Source organism: Chenopodium album, chromosome 26 (genome assembly GCF_948465745.1).
Source record: "Chenopodium album chromosome 26, dcCheAlbu1.1, whole genome shotgun sequence".
NCBI classification, from domain to species: Eukaryota; Viridiplantae; Streptophyta; class Magnoliopsida; order Caryophyllales; family Amaranthaceae; genus Chenopodium; species Chenopodium album.
In genome coordinates this window covers 20,771,779-20,787,831 of record NC_137859.1, presented here as the reverse complement: position 1 = coordinate 20,787,831, position 16,053 = coordinate 20,771,779, and the positions used below count along the sequence as shown (strand labels likewise).

The following is a 16,053-nucleotide window of genomic DNA, read 5'->3' as shown; positions in this document are numbered from 1 at the left end:
AAAACATGGCCAGGGTCGACCAGCCCAGCAAAGCTGAGCAAGGTCATATGGAGGCAGACAGATATGTGAGGGTAAGAATGTCAGACCCAAAAAGAGGGGGAAGACCTGGAAGCTTCGATCAGTACACCTCACTCACTCTCTCGAGATCCCACATCTTCAGCGTGAACAAAGCCGATGATAAATGGCAGATGCCCCCAAGGATGGTTAATAGAAACCATGACCCCAGTAAGTAGTGTGACTTCCATAGGGATTACGGCCACACCACTAACGAGTGCACACACCTAAAGGATAACATAGAAGACCTTGTCAAAAGAGGATACCTAAATCAGTTCAAACAACACTCCGGTTCTTCCTGAAAACGAGAGGAGGACAGGGCAGGCCTTGTCCGCAAAGGAGGTCATAGAGGTCCTGCTGAGGATAGGGATAGGAATAGTAAGCCAGAGGACAGGGTGTATGTGATTAGTGGAGGACCAGTACATGGTGGAATCGTTAATAAAGCGCGAGCAGACTTACAAGCAATGATACATCAGATAAATTACGATAAGAAGCGCACGTGGCCACCTCCCCCGCAGCCACGAGCTACATTCGATGAGTACGATAAAAAAGGCATAATCTATGCTCATGATGACCCTCTAGTGGGGACAATGAGAATCGCAAATTAGGAGGTAGACCGAATACTGATAGGTGGGGGCAGCTCAGCCAACATCATATACATCAGCGCGTTCAAAGAGCAGAAGTTAGACAAGGACCTAAAAAGGGTGAGTTACGAAGTCACCGAGTTTAATGGGCCCGGGCTGACCCTAGAAGCCATAATTAAGTTTTCAATCACAGCAGGAGAAAGGTCAAAAAGACGCAATGTTTTAGTGTTCCTAGTGATAGAATCTCCTTCACCGTACAATGTGATCATGGGAAGACACAAGATTGGCGAGGTGGTTTCCACCTATCACCTTGCCATAACTTACACAACCAATGAAGGGCGATCACCAAAGTTCAGGGGGAGTCATAAAACAGCTCAACAACGTTACATAACTGCCCTAAAGCAGCCCGCTAGGACCAGGCAGCAGCGAAGAGTACCACAGGGAGAAGGATAAGCATAAAATAGCCATGAAAAACTTTGAGCCCGCAAAGGAAGGGGTAGCTAGACCACTTAAGCAGAAGATAGCCATGAAAAACTTTGAACCCGCAAAGGAAGAGGTAGCTAGACCACTTCCTAGCGGGAAGCATGTGACCGTCGAGCTCACGGAGGGTGACCTTTCAAGAACAGTGAAAATTGGAAAGGACATTGATCTAAGAGTGGGAGTGCACCTCATAGAGTTGCTAAGGAAAAATAAGAATATCTTCGTATTTTTAGCAGATGAGATGCCCGGAATTGACCCTGCAGTCATGGTCCGCAGGCTAAATGTGAAGGAGGACAGACCAAGATACTAGTTACATACTGTATGTAAGCATATCTAACTGCTCATTATAAACCGACTGCAACTGCAACGTGGGTCAAGCTTTAAGTTTGAAAAGTTAAGGCTAAATACCTTACCGGGCCCCCTTCACTCTTCATGCATCTTACACCTCCTGTAAAAGCGCAGATCACGCAGTAGTTGACAAATTCAAAAAAAAAAAAAAAAAAATAGTTGGAATACCGTTTTCATTACACTCTGCTACCTCCAAAGACGATACAGAGCCTCCATTCACCTCCTCAAGCTCAAGCAAGGTCTCATACATGCGCACAAAATAAACCCATTTTATTCACAAACTGACAACACTATCAACTAGAATCAGGAGGCAACACTCACTTCATACATATTGGCTGCAAACAAAGATAAACAATGCTGAAGATTAATCATTGATATAAAGCTACAATATATAGCAAGCATTCATATGCAAATGATAAGTTACAGAAAGCCAAAAGACCCAATAAGTAATTAACGTCCAAACTCAAAAATAACCCATGCATCAAAAAACACTAGATTAAATTATTAGTAATCTTGGAGACTCAAAATGACAACATATATTCCCAATACTTATGGCCTGATTCAACAAACACTAAATACGGCCTGTAGCTATATAAATACCCCCAAAAGCGAGGTACAGTCCTAAATCAGGAGTGTCTGGGTGATTGCCAAGCTAAGCCCACAAATTTACAGTGTGTTTGGATGAAGTCGATTCGAAGGGAAAAAATAGGAAGGAAAGTAAGTGATCCATTCTCCTATTTGAATAAATTGGGGGAATAGAACCCAGGGAAATATGAAGGATCCAATTCCTTCTAAAAGTTGGAAAGATTAGAGGAAAAACACATGTCCTCTTCTCCCTCCTTCAACCTCCACCATTGCTATCCAAACACACTATAAACTATTGCAGACAGCATGAGTTTTTAATTGTTTACGCACTAGGACCGGGCTCCTTTATTTGTATAGATGTTCTCGACAAACTAGCTTCCAGCTCTTCCAACTCATCCATATCCAGGTCATCGTCAATGTCACCCAGATCATCGTCATCATCATCTTTATTCACTGCACCTGAACTGCTAGGAGCAGCAGTATCACCATGAGCAGAACTGACGTAGTCCTCTTTACCAGATTTCTCATTTACCTGAAATCCAAGTGAAAGTAAGTATTTTACTACGATTCACCTCCACAACACTTATATGTTTCAACTACCAACATAAAAAATGAATTCTTCATATTCTCCACAACTGCATCACCAATCATTACATGCTAGCAATTATTCATAATCCAAACCAGGTTACAAAAACAAAAACAAAGAAAATGAAAAGCATGCAATCCCATGGAGATAAACAGAATTTCAACAACCAATAAAATACTACCATAAATGTGGATATTTTAAAATGCTGTTAATTAGATAAATATGATTAAACATGACTTTCATCTCCAAAAGAGGAAGATATAGAAGGCTAACATAAGAACCAATCACAGTAGACAAAGACTAATAATACAAGATAATATACAAGAGGAAATAAAAGCCAGATGTTCAATAGGACTATAGGAGTGCAAAGCATAAACAATCCCATGTAAATCCAAGCAGCAAGCATCACAAGCCCACATCTTTCTCAAAGCCATTTAAGTATTGATCTATTTTTCAACATGTACAGCTTGGTGGGCATATGATCAGCAAGTATTCAAGATATCTTACATGCAAAAGGATGATAACAGTATCTCCCACCCACAAAAAAAAAAAAAAAAAAAAAAAAAAAAAAAAAAAAAAAAAAAAAAACAAAACAAAAAAACAAAGGCCATTCAGAGATTATCCCAAATTACTGGGATGAAAAATTAGGTCAAGGACATCATTTCATACAGAAATGGAAAATAAGACCTACCTCTGTTTCATTATTTTCAGATTCTTCCCTTTCATATTGATCCCATGCTCCAACATCATCAACAAATAAGCTAGCATTTGACAAAAATAATTCCCGTCCACTGCAAAGAAGGAAAATCACATTAGATATACTTACGTTCTATGAGAGAAAAGTAGACGACCAAGGATAAAATGATACCTCATTCTATCATTCTTGGCTCTCTCTGCACTCTGAGAAGCCATGCTAGCAGCTTTTTCATCTATCTTTTTCTGCTTCCATTGTTTAAACAACTCTGTAGTCATGGGCGTGGTAGACTTCACTTTTGCCCGCTACAATTATTTAAAGGAAAGGTTAGCATATCAATTCAATATAGAGAAGCCAATTCATTTCAAGCAACTTCTAAGCCACATAGATGCTAATGAACTGCAACAAGTACTATCACCTGCTCCTCAATCTCTTCTTCAATAGGCATCTTATCAGCCTCTTCCTCTAGCAGAGCTTTCATCTGAGATTTTAGTACATAACCAGGTGGAAGAGCATGCCTATAATGACAGTTTTTACCACCATTTGGACATACCCAGAACCAACCATATTGTTTTTTCTCTACAGCATCCAAAAAATGTTTACATACCTGTATAGATCCTCAAATTGTTAAATAAACACACATTTAAATAAAAAGAAAAAAAAAAAGTGCACTAGGAAACATATCATCACTATAACAGACTGAGACAAATGAAGTCGAAGTTAAGAGGAAAGCACAACTGAAGAACAAAAGGGCCACTGTATGCCCAAATGGCCACATTATTCATCACCATAGCCAATTGCTCTACAGAAACTCCCATTATAAGACAGACTATTTCCAATGACTACAGTATCGATTCAACCAAAACACAGATCAGACCCAGTCCAGTGAGCTGGGATCTAACACGGCTCAAACTACCTCAGTGGGATCAGTCACAAAAAACATTCAATTCAGAACTTCTGAGATTGTGGGATAGACATAACAAGGAACAAGAAATTTTTTTTTTTTCCCTTAGATTTGACTTATAAAATGAGTAAAAATAAAAAATTAAAAAGCATCCACATAACTTTAGTAATGCTTTGAGAATATTTAGAATTCATGGCCCTTCACTCATGTCTTCTTTAACAAAACTGAACTCCTTTTAAGTGAGGAAATGTAGTTGATCATAATAACCATATATATATAACCATATATATATGTAATATATCTATATATATATATATATATATATATATATATATATATATATATGTATATATATATATATATGTATATATATATATATGTATATATATATATATATGAATATATATATATATATATATATATATATACATACATATATATATATACATATACATATATACATATACATATGTATGTATGTATATATATGTATATATATATATATATATATATATATATATATATATAAACATAACTTTCATGCTAATTAATGCATAACTTTGACTATTAATATCTTCAATTATATTTGAAATAAATATTTAAAAAGTTGATATTTTGCAAGTATATAACAAGACTAACCTGACATTAACAACATGATTAGATCACATTAGATGGTCAAACATTATATATATCACTACACCATATAGTATAATCACAAGTAACATAGTAGTCTTCTTAGGAAGTAGTGTTAAACTGTTAATTACTCCCCCCCATCCAAAAATATAAGTAATTTTAGGAATTCCCATTTTATCTAACATTCAAGTTGTTCTACACTTCTACAACACCAAAACAATATAAATTGTCATTTAATGATATAAAAATAATATTATAGGTTGTTTACATTAGTAATATAGTATTTTATGCCACTTTATAATACCATCGCAGTTTTACATTAACTTTCCAAATACATCTGAAAATTGGATCAAAAAGAAATCAAATAAATTTAGAATTTCTTCTGCTATGTTCAGCTATAGCTGTTACAATTCACTATCTGCGAGGAACCACAGAAAAAAGGGGAATCTGCTCCAGAATGGCATTTTTACATCAACTATTAGTTAAGTGGTCAGCTTATATCAGTTACTGATTCATAAAAAAGGATTTGGAGGACAAAATGGTAAACTTATGTGAAATTGTGAATTGCAAACACTCGCCTAGTTCAATGAATGGAAGCAGTACTAAATCTCCAAATACAGGCATGCAGCCTATGGCCCTATCAGAAATGTGAGTGAAAAGATTTGGAACGGAGGCAGTTAAGTAAATAGGCTTCAAACAATCAATGATTGGAAAGGTGTCAAATAGGACTTTCTTCATTTTCCAAAGAAAAAACTGAATCTTATACGTCATACATAAGTAAAATTACTTTTGATGTTGCAAAAAGTCAAAACCAATTGTAACTACGAAAATTTTTTGAAAACAAGACTACAAAATCACTAGTTTGAAGACCACATACACCATAAGGTAACTACAGCTTTATATCACTGTAGCTTCATAAATTGCAACCAAAATTAATTTTGATTTAATTGATCAAAATAAAAAAGTTTTTATTCTGTACACTTCATCTTTCTCTAACGCTACATACCTGCTACTTATGTTCCATTTCAATCAAACCGTTGGTAATTTTACACTATTCACACCTAGTCATTTGACCGTCTTTTGTGAACAAAAAAAAGGAAAAAATGGTTTATATTATTTTTGAATTTGTCTTTGACTGTCATGTGGGATCTTGTTGAATTTGTCACAGTACAAACTTTTGAACAACTTTATATTATTTTTAAAAAAGATAAACAATGTTTTTACAGCATAAGATGTGCATTGACAGGCATGAAACTCATATGAAAAAGAACAAAGGATGTATTACTTGAATCTAAAATATGTTCGCCATGAGAATTCTTAATAATCTAAGTTAAAAGGTAAACATGACAAAACCTACAGAATCTCTTCTGCATTAGCCCAAAGCACTCCCTGCTTTCCTAACAAAGTCAAAAACTTTGTTCTTTAGACATCTAAACATATCATCTTCCTCTCAAGACCAAAAAAATAAAAATAAATAATAATTACATTAAAAAAAAAAAATTATGCTATGCACCCACGCCCACCAATCACTCTGACATATCGCAGGAGGCCACGACAGAAGCAGGGCACCAACACCAACCCTCCAACGTTACACTAAGACAGCAGCAGAGCAGGGAGTTTGGCTTATTGGAATTCACTGTGGTAATTTGGTAGAAGACAAGAAGTAGAGTAATTTTGTAATTAAGGCATTTGCCAACTTTTGTAAGTTAGTAGTAGTATAAATAGTGGTTGTCCCAAAAGAAGTAGGCATTCAGAAAATTGTATTGGCATATTTGGAGAGTAATGGCCTCAAGCCATTGACGCCTCACGCAAGCTTTAAGCTTATTGAAATCAGATATACAATCTTTCCCCTAATTTTACTATTATTACACGCATTCCGTTGCAATTGGTATCAGAGCAGCCATGCCGCCGACATAACTGACCGTAACACCAGAACGAGTGGCGGCGCTGGAGGAGCGAGTAGAGGAAATTTTCGAAAAATTGGGAGAAGGAGAGAACTCACTCCAACAGACCTTGTTGAAGAAGCAGGAAGAAACAGTCGACAAGGTGAGACAGTCCATGGAGGGGAAGATGGACCGCTTCCGGCACGACATCACGCAACAAGTGAGCATGACGGCGAGTAAACAAGACAAAATTTTGGACGAGATCAGAGGCGCTCTCAAGGCACTGGGCAAACAAACCGGTCCGCAACACGAAACAGTGGATGACGAGGTGGAGCAACCCCAGTTCGGAGACGGAATTAATGATCCAAATTTTGAGGGAGTAGGATTTAACGGGATTCGGATAGGGAACTGGGAGGCGGGCGTTGGTGTGAACCGCCATGACCAGGAGGCGAGGAGTAATTGGAAGTTTAGGAAGCTAGACATGCCGGTGTTCGATGGGGGCGACCCGGACGGGTGGATTCTGAAGGGGGAACAGTACTTCCAGTTTTATCGGCTCACGGAGGTCGAGAAACTTCAGGCGGCCGTGGTGGCGATGGACGGCGACGCACTCAGGTGGTACCAGTGGGAATCGCGCCGCCGACCTTTAATTAACTGGGAGGACCTCAAGCTCTGACGCAATTCCGACCCTTGAACGCCGGTACGCTTCATGAGCAGTGGCTCGCCGTCACTCAGACATCCACGGTGGTCGAATACCACCGTACCTTCATCGAAAAAGCGGCGCCTTTGGCTGACATTCCCGAAAGCCTCTTAAAGGGGCAATTTATTAACGGGCTCAGAGAGGAGGTGAAGGCGGAGATACGCTTGCTTAACCCGTTAACCCTGGAGGATGCGATGGATCTTGCGATCCGGGTAGAGGAGAGAAACCGGGTTAACGGTCTCAAGAAGTCGGGTGGGGCTTTCGCTAAGCCAGGCCCATACTCGTACTTCAATCGAAGCCCTGTATCAACCCTCCTGGGCGTTGGGCCGACCCAAGTCCAGGCCAACCCAACCCTTCCTACTAACCCAAACTCACATTCAAACCCAGCCCCAAACACTCACCCCACAAATTCTTACCGAACCTACCCTCCTACCCAAGCCAGCTCACAGTCCTTAGTAGCTTCGGTGAGCAACCAAAACCCAAGCCCAAACCGCACCTACCAAACCCGAACCTACCCCGGATCCTCACGATTCAGTGGAGAAGTGCGAAAATTGACTGATCGGGAAATCCAGGAGAAAAGAGCCAAAGGGCTCTGTTTCCGGTGTGACGGACGGTGGACGGGCCCCACCCACGTCTGCGCCGCCAAGGGATTGAGCGTATTAATGGTGGAGGAGGACGAAATCGAAGAGGAGGGAGAGTTTGCGGCGATAGAAGCGCCGGTAGAGGAGGAGGAAACAGCGATGGCAGCCACCATGAACTCCATCGTGGGTTTGACGAGCCCAAAAACCTTGAAATTGACGGGGGAGATTCAGGGGACTCCGGCGGTGGTGATGGTGGACCCCGGAGCCACCCACAATTTTATATCATTAGGGGCGGTGAACAAGCTGAAAATTCCGATCACCGGAACCGCCACCTTCGGTGTATCTCTGGGTAATGGTGAAGCCATAAAGGGGAAGGGAGTATGCTGTGGAGTCCGATTGAAATTGAGCGAGAATTTGGAAATTGTGGAAGATTTCTTGCCACTGCAGTTGGGAAATTCGGACATCATATTGGGTGTTCAATGGTTGGAAAAACTAGGTGAGGTGGTGACGAACTGGAAGTTGCAAAGAATGAGTTTTAAGAGAGGGGAGGAAACGGTCACCATCAACGGCGATCCAAAGCTTTCAAGGACAGGGGTCACTTTGAAAGCTATGATTCGAACTCTTAAGAAGGAGAGTGGAGGGCTGCTGATCGAATTGAGCAGAGTTGAGGGGGAATTAGAAGAAACTCAAGGGGCAAACATTCCCGAATTCCTACAGGCAGTAGTGGAGGAGTTTGGAGAGGTTTTCGAGGAGCCTATAGGGCTTCCCCCAAGCCGTGGTCATGAGCACGCGATAGTGCTAAAGGAGGGGAGTAACCCGGTTAGCGTACGACCCTACCGATACCCCCAATTCCAAAAAGACGAGATAGAGAAACTCATCAAGGAGATGCTAATGGCGGGAATAATCAAGCCCTCAACGAGCCCTTTCTCTAGTCCGGTTCTCTTGGTCAAAAAGAAGGACGGTTCGTGGAGATTTTGTGTTGACTACCGGGCTCTCAACAAGGAGACCGTGCCGGACAAATATCCTATACCGGTCATCGACGAACTTTTGGATGAACTCCATGGAGCTCGGGTGTTTTCAAAGTTGGACCTCAAGGCCGGGTATCACCAAATTTTGGTGAGGGCGGAGGACACACATAAGACGGCTTTCCGCACTCATGAAGGACATTACGAGTTTTTAGTCATGCCGTTTGGCTTGACGAATGCCCCCGCTACCTTCCAATCCTTGATGAACGAGGTATTCCGTCCTTTCCTCCGTAAGTTTGTTCTTGTATTTTTTGACGATATCCTTGTTTATAGTAGAAGTCAAGGGGAGCATCTCACTCATTTGAGAACAGTGTTGGAAACTCTCAAGGAACACAAATTGTTTGCAAATCAAAAAAAATGTGAATTTGGTAAGGTCAAAGTGGCCTATGTAGGCCACATTATCTCCCATGAGGGTGTGGCAGTGGACCAAGAAAAGATTAAGTCCATGATAGAGTGGCCCACTCCAAGGTGCTTGAAAGAGTTAAGAGGTTTTTTGGGCCTAACGGGCTACTACAGGAAATTCATTAGTGGCTATGCTCATATAGCCCAACCCCTCACTGAACAATTGAAGCGTGATAATTTTGGGTGGAATCCCACCGCAGCTGAAGCATTTCGGAAATTGAAAGAAGCCATGTCTACTGCCCCTGTTCTCACCATGCCGAATTTCCAGAAAATTTTCATTGTTGAAACCGATGCATCGGGCTTCGGTTTAGGCGCGGTGTTGATGCAAGAGGGAAGGCCGGTGGCGTTTTTTAGTAAGGTCTTGGGTCCCGTCGGCCGTGCTAAGTCGATTTATGAGAAGGAGTTGATGGCGGTATGCTTGGCGGTGCAAAAGTGGAAGCATTACTTGTTGGGGAGAAGGTTCATTGTTCGAAGTGATCAACAAAGCCTCAAATTTATTGCTCAACAAAGAGAGGTGGGATCGGAGTACCAAAAGTGGTTGCGAAAACTTATTGGCTCCGATTTTGATTTGCAATACAAACCCGGTGTCTCGAACCGAGTGGCGGACGCCCTATCAAGGCGGGGAGGGACTGATTTAGATGGGGAGCTTGCCGTGATTGTGACAACTCAAGCGGTGAACTGGGAGGTACTAGAAAAAGAGGTGAATGAAGATGCAGTACTGCAGAAATTGAAATCGGAAGTGGAGCGTGGCGAAGGAGCAATGGGGTACACGGTTGAGAATGGGAAATTGTTGTATAAAGGAAGGGTGGTGATATCCCGAAATTCCAGTTTGAAGAGGGCTCTTTTTCAGGCTTACCACGACTCACCAACAGGAGGACACACGGGTGAAACAAAAACATACTTACGGATGGGATCGGAATGGTTTTGGGGAGGAATGAGGAGAGATGTGGCTGAGTATGTGAGGGGGTGTGCGGTGTGTCAAAGGAACAAGCACTCCCAACAATCACCGGGGGGGCTATTACAACCTCTACCAATTCCGGAGAGGGTGTGGGAAGACATTAGCATGGATTTCATTGAAGGGCTTCCTCGATCCAAGGGGTTGGATACTATTCTCGTAGTGGTGGACCGGCTAACCAAGTATGCTCACTTCGTGGGGCTAAAACATCCATTTACGGCTCTTAGCGTGGCTGAAGTTTTTGCTAAAGAAATCGTGCGACTCCATGGTATTCCAAGTAGCATTGTTTCTGACCGGGATCGTGTATTTGTGAGTGCTTTTTGGAGAGAACTTTTTCGGTTGCAGGGCACGGATTTGAAGAAGAGTACGGCCTACCATCCACAAACGGATGGGCAATCGGAAGTGGTGAACAAAAGGCTTGAGACATATTTGCGGAGTTTCGCGGGTGAGCAACCAAAGGGATGGGCAAAGTGGCTTGCGTGGGCAGAATATTCGTATAACACAACCCCTCACTCTTCCACGCAATTCACCCCTTTCCAAGCATTGTATGGGAGGGAACCCCCAAGGTTGATAAAGGTGGGGGCAGGGCAAACGGCCGTGTGTTCAGTTGAGGAGACCCTCCAAGAAAGGGACTTGATGCTTGATGAGTTGAAGGCAAATCTGATCAGAGCCCAACAGATTATGAAGAGAAATGAAGATGGTAAGCATCGTGAGGTGGAGTTTCAAGTAGGGGAGCGTGTGTTTCTCAAGATCCAACCCTATCAGCAAAAGTCACTAGCTAAACGACCCTTTGAGAAGTTGGCTGCTAGGTACTACGGGCCTTTTGAGGTGGTGCGGCGAGTGGGAGCCGTGGCTTATAAGCTGGACCTTCCTTCACATTGTCGCATACACCCCGTATTCCATGTATCGCAATTGAAGAAGGCGATTGGAGATGTCATTACCCCTGTTGCTATACCTGAACAGATTACCCCTGAACTGGAGCTGCTGGTCGAGCCTGAAAGGGTCTTAGAGGTCAGGCCAATGAGTGGTCGTGGTCAAGGAGTTGCTGTGCTAATTAAGTGGCACGGCTTGCCTGAATTTGAGTCTACATGGGAAGACGCGGAGGTCATTAAGGAGCAGTTCCCGACCTTCCACCTTGAGGACAAGGTGGCGCTTTTGGGGGGCGGTATTGCTATGCACCCACGCCCACCAATCACTCTGACATATCGCAGGAGGCCACGACAGAAGCAGGGCACCAACACCAACCCTCCAACGTTACACTAAGACAGCAGCAGAGCAGGGAGTTTGGCTTATTGGAATTCACTGTGGTAATTTGGTAGAAGACAAGAAGTAGAGTAATTTTGTAATTAAGGCATTTGCCAACTTTTGTAAGTTAGTAGTAGTATAAATAGTGGTTGTCCCAAAAGAAGTAGGCATTCAGAAAATTGTATTGGCATATTTGGAGAGTAATGGCCTCAAGCCATTGACGCCTCATGCAAGCTTTAAGCTTATTGAAATCAGATATACAATCTTTCCCCTAATTTTACTATTATTACACGCATTCCGTTGCAAATTATTGCTTGAACAAATAGAATAAACTATATTAAAATAATATCCAATTAACATATTAACATTAGTAAGAATACTTTAGGGTTATTCACCCACCATTATAATATCCAACACATAATCTATAACACAGTAAAGTAGAATAAGGAATAAAAAAATTCACCTTTTCTTAACAGCTTAAACACTGATACAACACAGCCACACTCATTTTTGCTCAATGAACGTTTTGAAAGCACACTCAACAAACGTTTTAAAACCACACTTTAATTCATTCAGATAAAGCTAATACTTCAAGGAGTTCTAACTAGCAGCCAGCCATTTGTAATTATTAATTTTTTTAGCATGGATACGAGTTAGCACTAAGACATTATACCTACTGAAACAATATCATCTTGCAAATAAGAAATTATTTGCCCAATCTTTGGATTTCATAATTGTTTAAAAGAAAAGTTGGAAGGTGTTTTTGGGAAGCGTAATCTAAATCAATTGTTGATAGATTATACAAAATTAAAATTCATCAAGTTAACAATGTATATGCTGAATAGTCAAGAAGTTTGGCAGGGATTGAAAACATTGGTGAGACAACTCCAATCAGAAGAAGTATCAATCAAATGCTCTCATACACCATAATAACGTACAATTTCAGTATTTCTCTCAAGAATATTTTACATCACAACTTTAACAATTTGTGACAGTGACATCTAAGTCAAAAGTCTAAGAGAGAATCATATAATCATATAACTAATCTATAACGCTAATTTTTTAGCCAGGCGACACGACAGCGACACTTGGCATCCCAACTTTTCGCCAAGTGTCGCGCCACGTTGGATATTTTTAGATAGACTTCGTAAGATTAAAAAAAAAAAAGTTAGTTTAGAACTCGATTTTCAATCAAATATGGATAGAATTTTAGAATAAAATTGTTAGTTGAGAGTTTTATTTTCCATAAAATACCAATATTTCATATATATGTATAAATTGAATTATAATTTTATTCAAAAAAATATTAGATTATAACTCTAAAAAAAAATATCAATATTATTATTAGTCATATACATGCCTACTACAATTAAATCGTCATAAAAGCACATCAATTCCTAACTAATTTAGTATTATTAGAGATATATTTTGAAATTTGACATAAAGATTAAAAATTTATCTCAATTTAATAAACCCGGGCATCCGCGGCACAAAACTAGTAATATAGCATAGCATTACTCAGCTCACATTTTAAGTAATTTATTCACAGCTTCATAAACAATGGGAACCTCACAATGCAACATATTAACTACTCATGCCAAATGACTCTTTACAATTACAAGAGTAACTTGACAAATCAAAAAATTATCACCACTTGAATAGGGGATGAGGGGCGTAGACCAAAGATTAGATTTAAACATCTAAGGGGGCATTTGGTTCAAACAATGGTATGGGTTTGGAATGAGGAATGAAACCTGGTGGTATGGGGTTGGAACTTGATAATTGATTTCATGTGTTTGGTTTTTATCTAGGAATGATAGTTTTCCTTTTAATTTTAAACCTAAAGGTATAGGTATGAGCCATACCCACCTCCCCCCTTGTGTTTCAAAAACCCATACCTTGGGGGTTTGAGGTAAGGGTTTGAAAAATGAAATTTCAAGAAACAAACACAAGGTATGGGTTTTGGTCATTCCAAACCCATACCTTATACCTAATATGCTTGAACCAAACACCCCTTAAATAACAATGAAAAAGACTTACAATATCGGTTGGTTTGTTCTGATTGTACTCCTTGCTCTTCTCTGCCACAGCTTTTTCCAAGGTTTCTAGATCCCATTCCTCCATTGTTCCTTGAAAGAAATAAGATAAATCCCCATGAAAATCCAATCAACAAAAAACAAGCCAGAGACATAAATCTATGCAGTCCAAAACATAATTTAAACCGTAAACTAACATCAAATACAATTACTCACCATCATCACGCTTATCTGAGTAAACGTCAATCTTCTCTCCTTTCCTTTGCACATTTAGATCATGTGAAAATTTGCATTTAAAACCCTTTGTACACTGCCCTACCTTAAAAAATTCGCACAGTATTGACTTGGGATCAACACCTGATCAAGCACAAAAGCTAACAAGGTAAATACTTCACCAAAAACACAACAAGCATAATAAACACAGAATGAATAGGAAAACAGTTAAGAAATAGATCAATCCATCATCAAATCAAAAAATGAGTATATTACCAACTGGAACTTTAGGCTGGGTAACAGCAATCTTAAACAAATCATTCAACTCCTTTTCCCTCGCCTTCTCTTCTTCTTTCTTTTTCTGCAATTCAGACAACCAACATTATTGACTATATGCCTATTCGCGTGCAATTTTAATACCGTGGCATACTCAGACTTCAACACTCATGATGTTTCAATGCCAATCTAATATTGACAACTTGTAATCCCGAAATTCAAATACTCCCACAATATTATTTTAAAATGTCCGTAAGTTGCAACACACAAAGTGAATCTAGTGATTTATGATTAGATTTCTCAATACGCAATTACCCATCAACAAAGATAAAAGAAAAAAAAAAAAAAAACCAGCAATTAAAATGACAAAGAACCCAACTATTATACCGAAAATATTACAAATATAAACAAGATAGTATACCTTACTACACGAAAGTAACTACTTGTACAATTTAACAACTAATTCCAAAGAGGGTATACCCAATATGAATCAGTTCAAAAAAATTGCCATCATATATTCACTAATTAAAAAATATATATATACATTAAAAATACAAAAAAATTGAAAAAACAAAAAAGTTCGATAACAATTATAAACAGCTGCATGAATGGGAAAAAAAATTAAAAATTTAAAAAATTGAAAGATAGAGAACCTTAGCATCAGTCTTTTTAGGGTCAACTTTAGGTTGGACGGATTGTTTGAGGCTCTGAACATATTTCTGAACGTTTTTGCTCTTACTCTTGTTCTTAAGACCAAAAGTCTTATCCTCAACTTGTTTCTGCTTCTTCGCTAGATCGGCCTTCGATTGCTGCTGTTTCGGCGGCATCTTCTAACGATTACGGCGTCAGAGATGGGGTTTTGGTGAAGAAACTTGCCGGAGATTTGTGAATTTTGGTCGATTATTTTTTCGTGAGAGTTTCTTGGGGGGGGGGGGGGGGGGGGAGGCCGAGGAAGGGTGAAAGATGGGGTGGAACTTGGAAGAGTCCGAGTGTAGGAAAAAAAGAGGTTTCGAGAAGCAAAACTAAAATTTTAGTACTGAATTTGCTCGCGAAAATCAACTCGTTTCGAGGATTGTGGAATTGGGCCGAGAGGTAGTTTCATATGTGGACTGTAGAGGGTGGACATAAGTTAACAAACCTACAAATTTTGACCTATATCCCACGGCAAAGAGCATTATCTCCGCGCATGTCTAGGGATGGCAAAAGGTCGGATCTGGACCGGGTCCGGATGGATTCGGATCCAGATCCGTTTTTCTATCTAGGGTCCAAATCCAACCCGGATTCGTCGGGTCTGCATAGTGAAGACCCGGATCCAGATCCGACGAGTCCAATGGATCCGGGTCCAATATATCTGTTGACACCGAAATTTTGATAATTATTAAGTGTCAGATATATGTAAATAAGGAGATAATATCAAAAAATATAAGATATTTATCTTCAGAATCTCATAGATTATTATCTTTTACTCTACGACACTCTATATAAAGAGGGTTGTATCTAGGGGTTAATTAGGTTCAGATGGAACAAGTCACAAAGACCCCATCTCCTCCCTACTACCAAACATTGTAGGTACATAGTATGGAATAAGCCGACAAAGCCCCGTACTATAAACAAATATCAAAACCCTAACCCTTTGGAGAGAGGAATCAAGATATCTACGAGAGTTGTAACCCCACAAATTATCAATGAAATAATTGTTCCCGTATATTTTTCTACCACTTTAATTATATATTGCAGGTTTGAATTTTTATGGTTTACAAATTGGCACGCTCGGTGGGACGATTTTCGCTCTTCATCTCCAATCTTCAAGTCTCAAAACTCGTACATTTAATGGGGGCATACCAAATTTGCTTTCAAATTCTACAAGAAAAA

The 16,053-nt window shown here is 39.9% G+C and overlaps 1 protein-coding gene across 1 annotated transcript; it reads right to left on the bottom strand.

Moving 5' to 3' along the window:
- Positions 1–1,936: 1,936 nt before the first annotated feature.
- Positions 1,937–15,107, bottom strand: LOC145616622 (zinc finger CCCH domain-containing protein 11-like). Its single transcript, XM_081671377.1, has 8 exons — positions 14,835–15,107; positions 14,182–14,266; positions 13,909–14,049; positions 13,697–13,785; positions 3,750–3,938; positions 3,506–3,636; positions 3,329–3,428; positions 1,937–2,583 (listed from the first exon to the last, which is right to left on the bottom strand). The coding sequence occupies exons 1-8, from the start codon at positions 15,006–15,008 to the stop codon at positions 2,374–2,376; spliced, it is 1,119 nt and encodes a 372-aa protein (XP_081527503.1). The 5' UTR covers positions 15,009–15,107; the 3' UTR covers positions 1,937–2,373.
- Between the last annotated feature and the right edge of the window lie 946 nt (positions 15,108–16,053).